General features: G+C 37.1%; 1 protein-coding gene across 1 annotated transcript; it reads left to right on the top strand.

Moving 5' to 3' along the window:
* The first annotated feature begins 2,144 nt into the window (after positions 1 to 2,144).
* On the top strand, positions 2,145 to 8,013 carry spp1 (secreted phosphoprotein 1). Its single transcript, XM_081353605.1, has 8 exons — positions 2,145 to 2,233; positions 3,339 to 3,408; positions 3,498 to 3,554; positions 3,657 to 3,713; positions 4,602 to 4,652; positions 4,808 to 4,843; positions 5,669 to 5,965; positions 7,382 to 8,013. Exons 2-8 carry the CDS (start codon positions 3,355 to 3,357, stop codon positions 7,739 to 7,741), a joined length of 912 nt encoding a protein of 303 aa, XP_081209731.1. The 5' UTR covers positions 2,145 to 2,233; positions 3,339 to 3,354; the 3' UTR covers positions 7,742 to 8,013.
* Positions 8,014 to 16,513: the final 8,500 nt, after the last annotated feature.

The raw sequence follows: 16,513 nt of genomic DNA, 5'->3' as shown, positions 1-16,513 counted from the left end.
CACCTGGATCTGCATCATATCAAATATGCTCTGATTGGCTTTGATTTTGTTGTGTCATGTAGTATTTTTCCTTTCAGTGAGGACTGACATTAACTTAATTAACCGAAGATATTTTGTTAGTAAATGACAAAAAAAATTACCTTCTCAGTCATTCATTTGACTGAGATTTACATTTGGAAATATGTAAGCTATATGGTGTGAAATCACACAACAGTCCTTGTGATTATTTCTAACAGAACTGGGAAAGTTTCTGTAATTCTGTGGTGTTGTGGTGGTGTCTCTGAGTTTTTTTGTTAATCCATCCGTGAGCCACATGTGGTTCGGCCGCCATGCATGACTGCAAGACACTTATTTTAACATTTAAAAAAAATTCCAGACGCCAACTGTAGACTTCTTACAACATTTGCCTGAGTGAAGAAATGAAAAACATTTCACTTCTTATATGAATGGTGGTTCAATGCTGCATGTCTTAACACATGTGTTCTCAAGATGATGTTTCTAGATGACAACCTACGATTAGTATGTCTGATGTACTTTATTTCCCCATTTACTTGCACTTTAAAGTCCCTTTGACTTTTTTGTCTTCACTTACATAAGTTGGTAGAATGATTCTTATATAGAGTGATGTATGATGTTTCAAGTCTATAAGCTGCCTGTCAATCATAAGCACTGATATTCAGTCTCTTTAATTGCTGCCCTGAGGTACGCCTCACAATATCATGAATCATGAACACTAACTATCACTTTCAGTAGCTTATTTATGTTCATGTGCTGCACGTTAATGGTGAATAATTGTGTAGTAGAAGTAAGGGAATGCAAAATTGTCTTATCTCCTTAACATACAATAGTCAAAGACTACATATTCTGTAAATGAACAGAATAACACAGAAGGAGGCCCAATACTGGTGATTGCAAATTTTGAGCATCTGACTTTATTGCTGCTAACAGACTGTGAATCATAGGAATGATACAGACTGATGGGAAATTCATGTGATTTTGGTATGACACACCATCACCCTACTCAAAATAAACTGTAAAATGTTTTTCTTCCTTTTTTATGTGAAAAACATGGATGCAGTCAAATCTCACCTAAATAATAATATGATTAACTATTATGTTAAACCGTGAAGCTATTTTATCATATATTAGTTACTACTGAAATTTGTAACATAATAAGAAGAACATGAACATCTAAGTGATTCTTGCACAGCGGTTTAGGTATTTGTACACGTGCACATCAACCACCATCCCCCAAAACACTCTCTCTCTCTCTCACTCTCTTTCTCTCTCTCTCTCTCTCTCTCTCTCTCTCTCTCTCTCTCTCTCTCTCTCTCTCTCTCTCTCTCTCTCTCTCTCTCTCTCTCTCTCTCTCTCTCTCTCTCTCTCTCTCTCTCTCACACACACACACACGGACTTTTAACATGATATTAATATATACAGTGAATGGCTATTCGGTATTCATTCCAATGTTTATTTGCATGCTGTCATTCATTGCAGATGTATGAGTAATTCAGTTATTCATTTAATTTCTAATCTGTTTATTGATTTCAAAAATCCACACAAGGCTCAAAATTTGAGGTATCATTCATGTTCATAGCAAAAAGGTACGTGTGGGGAATTTGAATCCCAAAACAACAGTAATAGTGCCTAGCAAACACTACCAAATATAAACTTCTATTATATTACAATAAACTGCTCCTTTTGTGATTTTCTGTGACACACTGTTCCCTTCCAAAGTTTGAACTGATTACACACTTAACACTTCATTCTGCTTTACAGCTAGAGGCCTTAAACCCCCTTAATTGAAGCTATTAAATATTTATTTGCCCTGTTTTATTATACAATAACAATTATAGTGGACATTGAGTCTTTCCATGGTATATGCATAATGTTAGTAATAATAATAAGCATGACAACATTATATCAAGGATCCTAAGAGCAATACAGGATATTGGTTTTATTTTTTGTGCTTGTCATGCCTGGCTGTGAATGTTTGCATTGCCTGGCCATATAAACCACAGGAAGAGTGGGAGCAAAAAGGTGGGACAGCAGCGGTAAACCTCATGACATCACAAGCTTCACAGCCATTGGTTGTTTCCTGAGGGAACAGGGTTTAAAAGCCAAACCAGCAGCCATCTCTCACTAGCATCAAAACATTGCAAGATCTCATCTGATAAACAGGACCTCAGTCCTCTGACAGTCAAAGGACTTCAAATTTCTCAAAGAGAAAGAGGTAAGTCACAATTAAATAATTCATTTGTTTTTATTCTTTAGGATGTTGAGGTTAAAAACCAATTGTCGTCCAAGGATTCAGTATGCAGTTGTTGGAAGAAGTATTATGTGCAATGTATTTACTTGCTTGTAGTCTGCAATTGATCAGGTTCGTCAGGCATTTTAGCACATGAAGGACTTAGTTAGGGATCATGTAGCTACAGCCTATTTTAACCTTAAATCATGAATAAATTCACTTTATGCATTGATGCTGCTCTAGGTAAAAAAAATGCAGTTCTTTTTCAGCATCAATGTAAGTACAAGACTGAAGTTATGAAGACTTTTAATGATTCCAACCACAGTTTATTATAGGCAGAGATGATTAACATGAACTTGTCAGACGAAAGAGGAAGTTGCGGCTATGGCACATAGAGGCCTTACTAATTTGTCAACTGAGTCATTTATTCCAGCGACACAACCACTAAATTAAAGTTCCATACAAAAGAATAATAATACTGGCTGACTGACAGTTGCCACCATTACAGTACTTCTGCCGGCAGCCTCAACAAAACGCTTCCACGCTTAGTGTTCTGTGCTGCACTTCACATTTCCTTTGACGCCACAAATTTTAGTCCTTGGCTCACAGCAACAAAGATTCAAATGAGAAACTAAGGCTGGAGCCATAGGCGTGCTATTTCTTGGGATTGCGGCTGCTACATAGTCTACATATAACTTCTGGAATTATACACCAGAGGGAGATCATTATAGGTATCGCCAAGTACACGCTGCCTCAACTTATACTTTATGCACTGCAGTTGTAGCTGAAAATAAATTAGATGTTTCATGGTGAGGAAGTTCTTTGGCATTTTTGGACACCAACGTGATTCTGAGTGCCCTTAAAAGGCATGCTTCCTTCCGAGTCGGCTTGCCTTGCAGTAAATACCAAAAACACACATTCTTGAGGCAGTTTATAGTTAGAACATTAAAGTCAAACAGAAGAGGCGATCCTTTATGTAATACATGTCTTATTACCGTGCATTAGTTGGCATAACTTTTTAATGGCCTAATGGTTCAAAATTGACGTTCATTGCAACTGTGCATCTCTTTGTTTTTCTCCCTTTTTTTAGAGTATTTTGCACAAAAATGAAGACCGTTATCGTTTTAACCCTCCTCATCGCCACAGTCTTCTGCCTGCCTGTAAGTTCATTTTAATTGTGAAATCTGGGCTTATTTTACACTATGATTTTTTTTCTTCAAATGTATAAATGCACTTTTTTTTTTTTCAGGTCAAGCGCTCAGCCAGCAGTTCAGAGAGCTCAGAAGAAATGATTGCTGTTCAACAGGCAAGTATCTTATTTAATATGGGCAAAATAAACACTGTGTTGAAATGAATAATTTGTATATAAACTATACTGCTATTTTAACAAAACATCTGTCCTATACAGCCACTTCCTATTCTACAAAAAGCTGATGCTAATATGTTCCAGGCAGAACCTACACAGGTAAAACCCGTCCTCCATAGCCTCTAAAATGTCTATAAGAGAAAAGTTAACCCCTAAAATTCTGTTGATTAGTCAACCTTGTGCCATTTCTTTCTTTTGTGGAACACAAAATGTGAAATGGAGTAATATCTTGACCACATCTTTTGGTAACACTTTATTTTGATGGTCCCCTTAGAACATTCAGTTAACTATAAGTAACTTTACAGCTACATGTCAACTAACTCTCACTAGAGTATTAGTGGAATATCTGCTTAATATCTGCAAACTCTTTATTGTGATGGTCCTCCAACATACACTCTACTGACTATAAGTAACTTTGAAACTACATGTCAACTTATTCTAACCCTAACCCTACTAGTCTACTCATACTCTACTAACACTCTAATGAGAGTTAGTAGACATGTAGGTGCAATGTTACTTATAGACAACAGAATGTGCTAAAGGGACCATCAAAATAAAGTGAAACCCATCTTTTCAATAAAATGAGGACTGGGGCTGTCAAGCTGAGAAATTACAAAAAAAAAAATTACAAAAAAGAACCAATTTGTTATTTTGAGTCAGATCTTTTCAAAGACTTGGTTGATTCAATTCATTATTTAAAAAATGGTCTGAATGACTCATTGACTCACTGATTCGGTTGCAGTGGTTAACAGCTCACTGTTCCTCACAAAATCGCATGGACTAATACATAAAAATGATCCACTGAAGAAAGAAAGTCACAGGTGACAAATGATGGGTGAACTACAGCAAAATTAGTGAACTAAATGTCAAAGTACTGATATAAACTAGCCCATTCAAGCTATTTAAATTCAAGGATGTGGTAATTAGCACATACATGAGCAATACAGTATTGTTTAATTAATGGCAAGGCGTTTGGTTGTGTTTCAGACCACACCAGCAGATTCCAATGAAAGCACAAACAGTGAAGATGACACTGAGGTAAATGAAGACTCATCCTCTGACCACATCACACGTCACTGCACTCCCACAATAGCCAATAAAAGACAACAGGCTCTAAAAATACCATTCTGCTGGTCTAGACGCACTGTAAGTGACCCTGCTGCGAGTCTCAATATTGTTTTTTGCATTTGCAGGAGGCAGATGAGAAATCTGAAACAGATGAGGAGAATGTGAGTCACTCTGATTATGCTAAAATACTTACGTTTTCTGTAATGTAGAACCATTGTGCCCAGTTGCTAAAAAGTGGACTAAATCAACTGGTTTTGGTTAAAAACCTAGAATTTAGGGTATCAAGTGGCGACCTTTCTGTAGCTCGAACAGCTACTAGCAAGGCCAAGGTCATAGGTTAAATTCCCAGAAAAAGAAACAACCGATAAAATGTAAAGCAATGTGAGTTGCTTTGGATAAAAGTGTTTGTTGAATGCATAGTTGTCAAGGCAAACACTGCATCAAAATTGTTAATCATAGAAAAGTAAACAAAAACATAATTAAATCCAAAATAATACTGTCTATGGTACTATGGTTGATGCACAGACATAATGTCAGCAATAAAATATACATGAAGTTTCTCCTCCCTTATTTATTTTAATATCATCATTACGCACGGTTATTTGGCTATTTGCATTTTATTATGTGCATTTAGCATTTTCTATGCTGTCCATAGACCTATCAGACCAGACCTGTGACCCATTTTTGGGTCTCAACTCACACTTTGAGAGCAACTGGACTAAACAATAGGCAGGAAAGGTTTTTTCATTATTAAGCAATTGGCCTGTTCAACGAGAATGCAAAACTGCTGTGGGACGTGACAGTCACAGTGAATGAGAACATATTTGATGTTTACCGCACAATTATGAGAAGCAGTATTTTGGAACAATGAGATTTCACAATGTGCCAGCCAGCCACAAAAAAATATAATCCACCATGATAGCAAGAAAACAAAAGAATTTTGTATTGTCAGTTGTATTGAGCATTAACATATATTGTCCATTTAGGAGACTGACTCCAGTGAGAGTAATTCTGGGGAAACTCAGAGCACCGTAGTCCCATCCACAGTCGAGCCCTCGCTGGACCCCATCATCAACACAGGCCGGGGAGACAGCATGGGCTACCCAAGCGACTACAAAAAAGCCATAGTCTATGTGGACGCAAACAACATTGAAAAACTACCTTCACCATACAAGTCCTACAGCAGTGACAAGTTAGGCGGTTTGACATTTGTGAGCAAGAAGATGTCTGCTTATGATGATCAGCGCTTCAATGACGTGGAGAAAGAGATTCAGCTGCACAAGGTAAATAGAAAGGTTACTTTTTGTTTGGAAAATGTGCCCATATGCAGGGTGGACAAGTAATAGAAAAGGAAAACAAAGATGCATTTACAGCAGAATAAATGTTAGAAGAAAGTACTGTGGCAGAACCAGGCTATCAGAGATGGTACCTACTTGGTAATTAGGGGCAGTGTTCCGGGTGACTGACTAAGTACTAACTTTACTACACTACGTTTCAGTACCGTGCCAGTAAATCAGATATTTTCATAATAGTGTTGCTTTTCCAGTAACAACCTTTATTTCGAGAGTAGCAGTATAGTGCTGTTCTGTTTTTTTGTCCATACTACACTGAGAGAATAGTCAAACGCACTCACCTCAACGGTCCTCTCGCTGAAATGTGAATCATTTCAGTGAATCGATTCATCCTGAACGGGTCTCTCTCGTAACATGTAGCGTTGGAAAATTGGAAAGTCTGATTTGTTCTAGGGAGTCAGTTCATCCTAAAATGATCTCAGTTTATAGTGTTGGCCCAATTCATTCAATTGAATCAGTTCATTAGGATGATTCATTTAAATGAATAAGTTAACAAAAACGATTCACCAGTTCGCCTCCCTGTTTTATGTACTATATTTTTTTTACTCAGCTATGTAAATTAGAGTTTTGTTGCTGAGTAATTAAATGATAAATGATAAATGATATCATTGGATAGTCAGCTATTTGTTTTAACATATTGCCCTCCTAATTACCTTTAATGTAGTTAGCTATGCTATAAGTTAAAACAACAAAAAGCTACTTTTTCAAAGCTTTAGCTTGACTGTAGTTTATCTTCTTTAAGTTTGCTTGTTGACTAGCTTGTTACACTTTTAAAGTAGCCTATAGCTTTCCCGACACTAATTAAAGTCGGCATGAAACTGTGAAAGTTGTGATAGTCTTTTCTTCCCTATTGTGATGTATATCCGTGTGAAACGACTTCCCGAACAAGACAAAATGTAGGGTGGGACTTGATGTTGTCCGTGGGGAATTGACTGGATGATTGTGGTTTGCTATTGTTGGATCTCATGTGAGTGACAGGTTGCTCCGCCCTCTAGACAGTAAACACATCATCAGAGAAGAGAAAATGTTGCTGCAAGAGTGAGGGGAAGTTATTTTGATTAAATATTATGAGGGCATATACATTTAAAATTATGTTGTGCATGGATAAATCTTTTATAATAAATAGCCTACTGCAATATTCCATAAAAACAAGAATTGTCCATTTTCATAGGGTTCTTGCAAGGGTTTTTGCTTTGACAAATAATGTTACTATTACTCATACTTAGAGTTAAAAACAGTATTAGTCTTTGTGTAACTCTCCTCTACCATTTATGCAACAGACATGAATGATTCCTCAAATTAACAACTGAATGATATAACAAAACGAGAATGACTTTTGTTTCTCAGGCTCTACAGGTGCATGATCTTCTGGAGGAGGAGGAGGAGGACACCAGCACCCCCGAGATGGAGAACATGGAGCCAGGAGACCGCCAGGCGGCTCTGGGAGGCCAAGAGATCGTTCCCGCCGGGAACCAAGAGTCAGACGGCGAGGGGGCAAGTGCTGGAGACACTGCCACCGGCAGCGCCAGCGCCAGCGCCAGCCAGGAGGAGAATGAAGAGCAGTCAGATAGCAGCGAGGAGACCACAGCCACCCCTGGAGCTGCAGACAGCGAGAGCGACTCCTCACAGAGCACAGAAAGCCAGGAGAGCGATTCGGCTGAGGAGAACACACAGACCACCGAGGCTCCCATCATAAACGCAAAGTAATCACAATCAAGCACAGTCGACACAAACGAATGCAAATGTATTAATTGTATGGTGCTTGGTGACTCACGCCACGTGGTGTTAGTGTGAGTTCGACGACAAACGCAGAGCACAAAGACACGGTTCATACGAGTTCTTGAGCTGCTGCTATGCGGTTTCATCTCAACAATGTCTTCCTGTTCATTGCACAATTATTTACAAACCTAATGTAAATGTAATTTTATACTGCTCAATGTAATGAATGATCATTTATGAATAAATTTTGTCCTATATCAGTTATGCAGTGTTTCTTAGTGCACCAAAAATACAAAAGATAAAGCAGTGTCTAAATATTACCAAAGCTACCTTAAAAAATAATTACAGATACAAATCTAGCAAACCATTTAACATGGACAGAGTTTGCCTTTGGAGGAGTACAACACAATTTTTGGTGGTGTAGATTTAACACGGTGAAAAAAAAAAAAAAATCTAAACCAGCCTAAACTGGTTTGCTGCTTAGTCTCCCTGGTCTGTTCATTGGTTTTGGGTACATTTTAGGCTGGTTTAAGCAGTTTTTTCAGCAGCCCAGCCATATGATATAGAACAGTGTTTTTTAAGTCAGCGTGCAATGGAAGTTTTGATGGTCTTTTCTTCCCTGTTGTGACACATATCAGTGTGAAACTGCTTCTCAAACAAGAGGGCGGGGCCTGATTTTGTACATGTGGATTTGATTGGATGGGTGTGGTTTGCTATTGGTGGATCTCATGTGAGTGACAGGTTGCTCCGCCCTCACGCCAGTAAACACATCATCAGAGAAGAGAAGAGATGCTGCAAGAGGGAGGGGAAGTTATTTTAATTAAAGATTACAAGGCACATGATTTAAAAAAAAAACATACTGATGTGCACGGATAAATAATTTATAATAAATGCTGCATTATTCCATTAAAAAAATAAATAAATAAGAATTGTCTATTTAGATTTTTGGTGACTTTAAGCTTTTTGACTTGAAGGCCCCTTATATTGGCTCAAAAATACTGGCTGAGATATTTCCTCTGCCATTTCAGCAGTAATTATGACAGTTTACATTATTTTGTTTATTAACAGAAACTTATGACTTGGTCCAGTAACACCCAGGCAATAACCAAGCATCTTGGCCTGACTTTCCAGCAACCACCCTGAACACTTTATAAACCACATATAAACTGTATCCACTTTTGAAACATTTCCTTTGATAAATAACAGAAGGGGAAAAAAGGAAATACCTCTCTACTACAGTCACATCAATGCAATGCCTGTTTTGAACGCTATGATGTACGGTCTAAATTACAAGACTTGCCTGGAGAGATGTCAAACCCTCTCTTGATTTCTAAAAACGTATCACACAGCTCTGTCTTTCTTGTGCCAATGTCTTGATGTGTAGGCTTCAGACAAATATTTGTCAAACTTTGAAGTTTGAGTGAGTCTCTAGTGCTCTGTAATTATCCCGCTCTGAGATCGCAGATAGTCTGGGCCATTTCAAATACTATCCTAAATAAAATAATTTAGTTTAATTCTTTACAATTGACATTGGTGTTGACAAAATAACAGCATACTTCTACTCCACTAATGTGACGTTCTTCTCAACGTACAGTAAGTTTAATTACATCTCTAATCACAGAGCTATCAAATCAAATCCCTCAACGTCTGGTAATGTTTGCAGACGCTTTCCATATATAATTAACCTAACAACAAAAACACACAGTTTGATTTAGGTATGAGGCTCCGACATAAAATAAAGCACTGTATAAACTGTTTAATGCTGGCAAATCTGTTTAAACCTTTATAAATAAAAACTAAAGTAGAGTTAATTATATACATTTATTATTATTTATACAATCACTGGCTGACCTTACGCAATTTGAGATGTGCGAATAAATGCTGTGTCCAAAAATGCAATGTGCTAAACTTGACTTTCAATTTCCATGTGTAACAATGATAAATGGATGTCACTATGATTACTGGTCATGTCATAGACCATTAAGTTACATTGTAACAAGCAATGTGCTTCCAATCCCAAATTGCCTTTTCATTATCACTCAGCAGATGCACCTTTTGACTTTCAGTATAATCTGTAACCATGCTAAACGAATGCAATGTGGCATGATGAAAATTGTTTAGATCAATTGAAGTACTTTAATACCATAGGAGGCAGTGTTGGGTAATGCATTACAAGTAACTTGAGTTATGTAATCAGATTACCTTTTTTCATGTAACTAGTAAAGTAACACATTACTTTTAAATTTACAACAAAATAAAGAGTTACTTTATCAAATAAGTTACTCAAGTTACATTGTTTCTCAGCTCTCCTGTCCCCATGTTGAGAGAAATCTTGAGTAAGTGCAGAGGCGTTGTGTGTGAACATGACGGTTATTTTAGTTCTAGACTAAATGTGAGCACTTACTCATCTCACTTGCACAATTAAACGCAATATTGTAACCCATTACTTTTAAAAGAAACTTCCCCAACCATGCTAGGATGATGCTGTCAATCTTACTTATTTTGACCTCATTGTACATTATTGAATAAGAAAAAATCGTATCTACAGGGTACATGTAATTTATACAAATGTTACGGTTATACTACTACAGCTACTGATAAAAATAATAATTTTATACTATTATTATTATTATTATTATTATTTCATTCGGTTCCTGAAAAAGGTACAAGAAAAATGACTGAACTCACGTATTAATGCTGATATGAAATATATATATATATTTTTATGTCAGACAAAGTACTACTAATAATAAACCCTATTTAAAATTGTTTTTTTCTTACATCATAAATTTTTTATTTTTTATTTTTTTTTCTTAAATGAAAAAAACTAAATCAAAATTAACATGACACCGTAATGTGGACATGCAATTTTAATCTTAATTAGTTATATTATTCATTAGTATCAAGACCTTCATTATCAATGCATAAGCATTATGTTACACTGTAGACTATAATCAGTTTTACAATGTTATTTGTACATTTGTTTTGCTTGAAAATACAGCAATATTTTAAGTTATTAGCAGCTATCATCAAGCCTAGGGTTACATGTCGTGTTAGTAGTACTGGTCACATTCTGCGTAACCCAGGTTGTGGTGTCTTCTGTCGTGGTGATTGTGGATTTTGTTGTCTTGACAGTGGTCGGCGGATTTGTTGTTCTGCTAGTTGGAGTGGCTGTTGTGGAGATTGTGGGTTTTATTGTCTTGGCAGTGGTCGGCCGATTTGTTGTTCTTCTAGTTGGAGGGAATGTGCGTGGCACAATAACTTCCTCAGAAGATTCAGATTCACTTGATTTAGACTCACTTGATTTAGACTCATTTGATTCAGAGTGTGAATCCTGTCTGGAACTGGATCTTGAGTCTGATGAATCAAATCCTCTGCGCAAAGGAAACTGAGGATTTAAACAGTTGAAAAAATATTATTATTAATAGCACTGTAGGCTATGCTTTTGAAAGAAATTGAAGTAGCTATTAAGTAACTTACATATATATAAAAATAAACGGTAACACTTTTTTGATGGTCCCTTTTGAACATTCTGTTGACTATAAGTAACTTTGCAACTACACGTCAATTAACTCTCATTATTAGTATTAGTAGACTGTCTGCTTAATATCTGATAACTCTTTATTGTGCTGCTCCTCCAACAGACATTATAATGACTTTAAGTAACTTTTCAACTACATGTCAACTCATACTACTAACCCTACCAGTCGACTAATACTCTACTAATACTCAATGCTCAATACTCAAATACAAAAATTCAATGTTACTTAGCCTATAGACAACTGAATGTGTTAAAGGGACCATCAAAATAAAGTGAACATTTAAAGGAAAACATATAACCTGATACTTACTCGTTTTGAAAAGACAGATGCAACAAAAAGCATCAGTAACATTGCCTGTATTGACTTCATCCTACAACACAAAAGCGCTTAAAGATATTAATGTGAAACATTTATTCTCTAAATATTGTTTGCCACAGAATAATATATATTTTTTTATATAACACATTTCGCTTGCTCATATTCAGTGATTATTCAGTTACCAGTAATATAGATAGATTCAAAAGCCATAAATGTAGCATAACTCAAGAGATGAGTGAGTTACCTTGCGCTGATGCTCTCGTCCAGTATGTCACAGTCTGTATTACTCTGGCATCTGTGATAATGTGGCTTAAATACTGGATGGATGTGAATAAACCAGGGCTTGGTCCAGTGAATTCCCATGAAGATGACGTGAAAATAAGTCAACATTTGTGCAACTTCCGGGTCTATACCAAAACTTTCAAAATGTCTTGCAAAATCCCTTCACAACTGAGTGTGTAGTAATCCAAACAAGACGGTAAATCATGCAACGTCGCTGTCCCAATGCATTGTTCAGACAAATTGTCTGCTACGTGTTTAGCTTGTAAAAGGCTCAGAATTTAAGTGTACTCTATTTAACTTATTTACAGGATTTACTGTACTTTACATCTCAAATCCACATGTGTGAAATTATGGCTTTACATATTACGTTATTTACATTTACATATTACATTTAATACACAGTCCAGTGCTCGAAACACAGCTTGAGGGAACTTGATGGATACATTTTTTTTATATACTGTACACATACTGCAAATTGTCAAATTACTTAATAAATAGCAATCTGAATACATTTTTTATGCCTGACATTTAAATTAACTAATGTTGTGTAACATAAATACAGCATAAAATCTGAAATGTAAATAAGCCTATAAATGGGTAAAGTGTTGATCACATAATTGTGTCCCTGGGGAGTGTCTCTTGGAAATCTACTGTAGTTCAAAACATATGTGGCAAGTTCATAGAAATATACAATTTGTATTTATGGTGGTTTCTTATTGTTTTAAAAAACATTTATACTAGGGCTGTCAAATGATTAATCGCGATTAATCGCATCCAAAATAAAAGTTTGTGTTTAAATAATATATGTGTGTGTACTGTGTATTTGTAATTTGTAAATTTGTATATATAAATACACACACATGCTTGTATATATTTAAGAAAAATGTGTAATTTATATATAAAAAAATATATTACATAAATATATATATATATTATATTATATATATATAATATAAATTATATATAAATATATACAGTATATGTATGCAAATATTTCTTTAATATATACATGCATGTGTGTGTATTTATATATATAAAATAATTATACAGAGTACACACACATATATTATGTAAACACAAACTTTTATTTTGGATGCGATTAATGACAGCCCTAATTTATACCATTTACTAGAAAAAATTCAAAGCCATGGTGGGGACTGTTCCGGACCACAGACTCAACGGCGGTACCAAAGAGTCCAGAGGGCGAAACCGAGGCATCTTGGAGGAATGATTAGCTAGGCTGCCTGCTTGGTAGCACGAAGGGCAAGGTCATTGGTGCGACGGAGCTCTGTGACTGTGTCTGCTTCTACACCCTCCAACATCAGCGTCCCTAAAGATGTCAGCTTGGTAGCAGAACCTGATTTACCAAGGACAACATGTCCTTGAGTCCTTGAGATGTTTTGACATTTGTGCTTTTTTCAGTTGCTTATAAACATATTAATGGCAAAGATGTAATTACACTCTATTTAGCACAAACAGGGCTACCATAATATGTGAGCAACATGTATGTACATGTTTGTATTTTTGAGAGAATAATGTTTATGCATGGTTATTGAAAAAACTAAAAATTAAAGTTTCTGAAATAAGGCCACAAAACACATAATAAATATGTATCCACAAGACTTTTGACTAATTGATGTTGTCGCCTAGAGTTTTTGCTTCAAAATTATCTGAAAATCATCCTGCCTAATCATTCACATAAAACAATACATTGATTTGAATAATTGACTTGCATAATGAGCTGCATAATGAGCATTTCATTTAGGTGTATCACTGAGAGTACCACAAGAAAGAATGTGAGGACTTATTTTGTATGCATGCAAATTGTATAATATCCAAAGTAAACATTTCTTGTAACTATGCAGTTAAAGTTTTGGAATATATCCTCTCCCTAAATGTGTCACTAATAAAAAAACAATAATAATAAGAAGGCTTATATTGACCTATTAAGATGTTGTAAATATATATTTTTGCTATTTTATTAAAAAGTTTTCACATGTAAATCAACAACAATTACAATTTTAACAATATATCAAGTGTAATCTTTCTTTTTAAAAATTATACATTTTATTATACGCATTTCAAAGTTAAGGATTCATTAGTTTGAATATTGGAACAAACACTATAATAACATCTTAGTTGTTAAATCAATATACCTACTTTATTTTTGACAAAACATCACATAGAGGAGAGCCAGGACGATTGAAACGCGGGACGGATGAAACACTGAGATTTTTTTGAAAACCACTCACGTCATGTACGTCAAATTTCGTTAGTACGTACAGCACACAATGCCTACCATACCCACGAAAATATTTCTTCTTTACATCGTGCCGTTTTGGAGTTAAAGCTGCAAAGCTGTTTTTGAGTGCGGTAAGTGAAATCTTTCGTGCGGTACTTTTTTTTGACTGACAAGTTGTATTTATTGTTTTATGTGCCATTGTAATGATAATACAGCAGGTGTATTAGTACTGCAATACTCTCCGTGGGCGTGATCACATTAGCACTTAATGATCTATAATGAGTTGAACTGAGAATGACTGACATCTCTCTCTTTTCATACAGATTAAATAAACAGAGATTTTATATAAATTACTTCATTTAAAAAAAGAGAATTCAAGCTTTATAAAGACATATCACTCGTTCAAGAAAAAAAGCGAGCTGGTATCGCCGACAATACCGCCGACAACAGGGGTTTATTTCACCTATTATTTCCCTCTGGTTTTAGGGATTACTTATGGGTAATGTTACGATTTGTTTCAGGTCTAGGGGCAGGAAAGGGGGTACCAAAAGATGCGAGGAGAGATTGAAAGAACTCCTGTCTCCAGGTCCCAGGACAAGCACAAGTTACAAGGACACCAGTTTGTGAAGTTTTATTTTTACATAATCAGTGGGATATAAAGATAGGACTTCAGGAGGGGAAACGGCCAACATAACAAACAAAATAATTTCTTACTAAGGGTTTTTAGAAATAACTTTTATAAGACAAGCACTTCCCTTACTTCCTCTCTATACAACAGGAGAAAACACAAATTCTCAAATAAAATGGCATCCACCTCCCTCCAAATTATCCCAATAAAGAAACAACCAAACACATACTTCTCTTGGTACGTAACAGTAAGGTTAGGTTTAGGGGGAGGGATAGGGATAGGGTTAGGACAACATTTTTGGACAGGAATGTCAGGAACGTGTCTAACTCGGCAAAATCAGGACGTGCAGCTTGGCACGCCTGCAACACCACCAGGCTGGCCCACTACGGCTTTTCCAACAAGTTTAGATGTAAACTGACAAAGATTTAGTTTAGTGTTGAGTTTTAGCTTTAAACTGACTGGCAAAGTGGGAGCCTCGCCGGATGAGAGATAACCAGCTAATGATTCCTTCATCCAGGGCATCTTCACATACCCATGTTCCTCCAACCCATTAACGTTAGCGTAGTTGGACTTGCTGGGTGGGAACATACAGGCAGAAAAAGATTTCACCCAAGACCCCAACACCTCATCGTAGAGGTCTGGGAGAAACGAAAGACTTGCAGGAGACGAATGTTTGTGACCTGCATGAACCGCTCGCCTAGCCACCATCCAGTTTAGAGTCAGTCTGACGCTGGTGCAAATAATTACATCCAGTAACTCCTCGTCCGTGGGTGACAAGGAAGAGGCAGGCTCAGACAAAACATCCGCCTCAACTCCAGTCACATCTAGTTCCTCGGAACTACAGTGGCCAAGCAACAAGCTCTTCGCCGGACCGGAAGAAACCAGTGAGTGGGCTTACAGATTCAGAGCAAGAGCCTCAGGAACTGGCGAAAGGGAAAGACCCGTCCCAAGCTTGTCAGCCAAATCAAGCTGCGAACCCCACGACCATAAACGCCACCCAAAGGTGGGAACGAAGCTTTCTCACTGTGAAGTGATCAGAGTGAGCACAGAGCCCCCTCGAGGGCTGACCGCTCATGCTCCACTCCAAGACAAGATCGTTAGTGTCATTTGGTATGATATATCATTCACACGGAGGCGTACACTTCCTACATCTGCATTCACTCTTTTTGTTTATTGAGCTCTCTCACACGTACTTATAGCACATGTACATGTCACAGGTCGGGTGGGCCAAGCTAGACTGCGCCCACCCCTGAACCAGGACCACCTCGAGGAGCGTGTCAGAGGAAAGAGTCGGAGACAGAGAATAAATTCAACAAGTTTTATTTCGAAGTAAAAGCAAATTGGAAATCCTAATCTTAAATCTTCTTTGTTGCCCTCAGGGATTGAAGGTGAACGGTGCAGCGACCGGGGACTCTCCCGGCCTCTTCCTCGGTGCGGACCCTGCAGTAGGTGGACGGCGAACAGGTGGGTGGTCAAGTAGGTCTTTCACAGGTGGAGATGCGGTTGGCAAGGGAGCGGTCCGGTAAGTCTCCTCTGGTAAGTAGGTACTTCCAACCTTCCTTCCTTCTTTCACAGGTGCGGAATTTGGGGCGAGTGGATATCAGTCAGGTACGTATACGGCAGGTGCACAGCCTTAAGGTGGGGATGCGGTTGGCAAGTGAGCGGTCCGGTAAGTCTCCTCTGGTAAGTAGATAATTCCAACCTTCCTTCTTTCACAGGCGCGGAATTTGGGGGGCGAATGGACATCA

This window comes from Scardinius erythrophthalmus (genome assembly GCF_964197995.2).
Source record: "Scardinius erythrophthalmus genome assembly, chromosome: 23".
NCBI classification, from domain to species: Eukaryota; Metazoa; Chordata; class Actinopteri; order Cypriniformes; family Leuciscidae; genus Scardinius; species Scardinius erythrophthalmus.
This window is presented reverse-complemented; position numbering and strand designations above follow the sequence as displayed.

Excerpts from the sequence above, each read along its gene's own strand:
- spp1 (XM_081353605.1), top strand. The coding sequence starts at position 3,355 with ATGAAGACCGTTATCGTTTTAACCCTCCTCATCGCCACAGTCTTCTGC. Across the intron at positions 3,409-3,497 it reads CCACAGTCTTCTGCCTGCCT|GTCAAGCGCTCAGCCAGCAG; the intron begins GTAAGTTCATTT and ends TTTTTTTTTCAG. Across the intron at positions 5,966-7,381 it reads AAGAGATTCAGCTGCACAAG|GCTCTACAGGTGCATGATCT; the intron begins GTAAATAGAAAG and ends TTTGTTTCTCAG.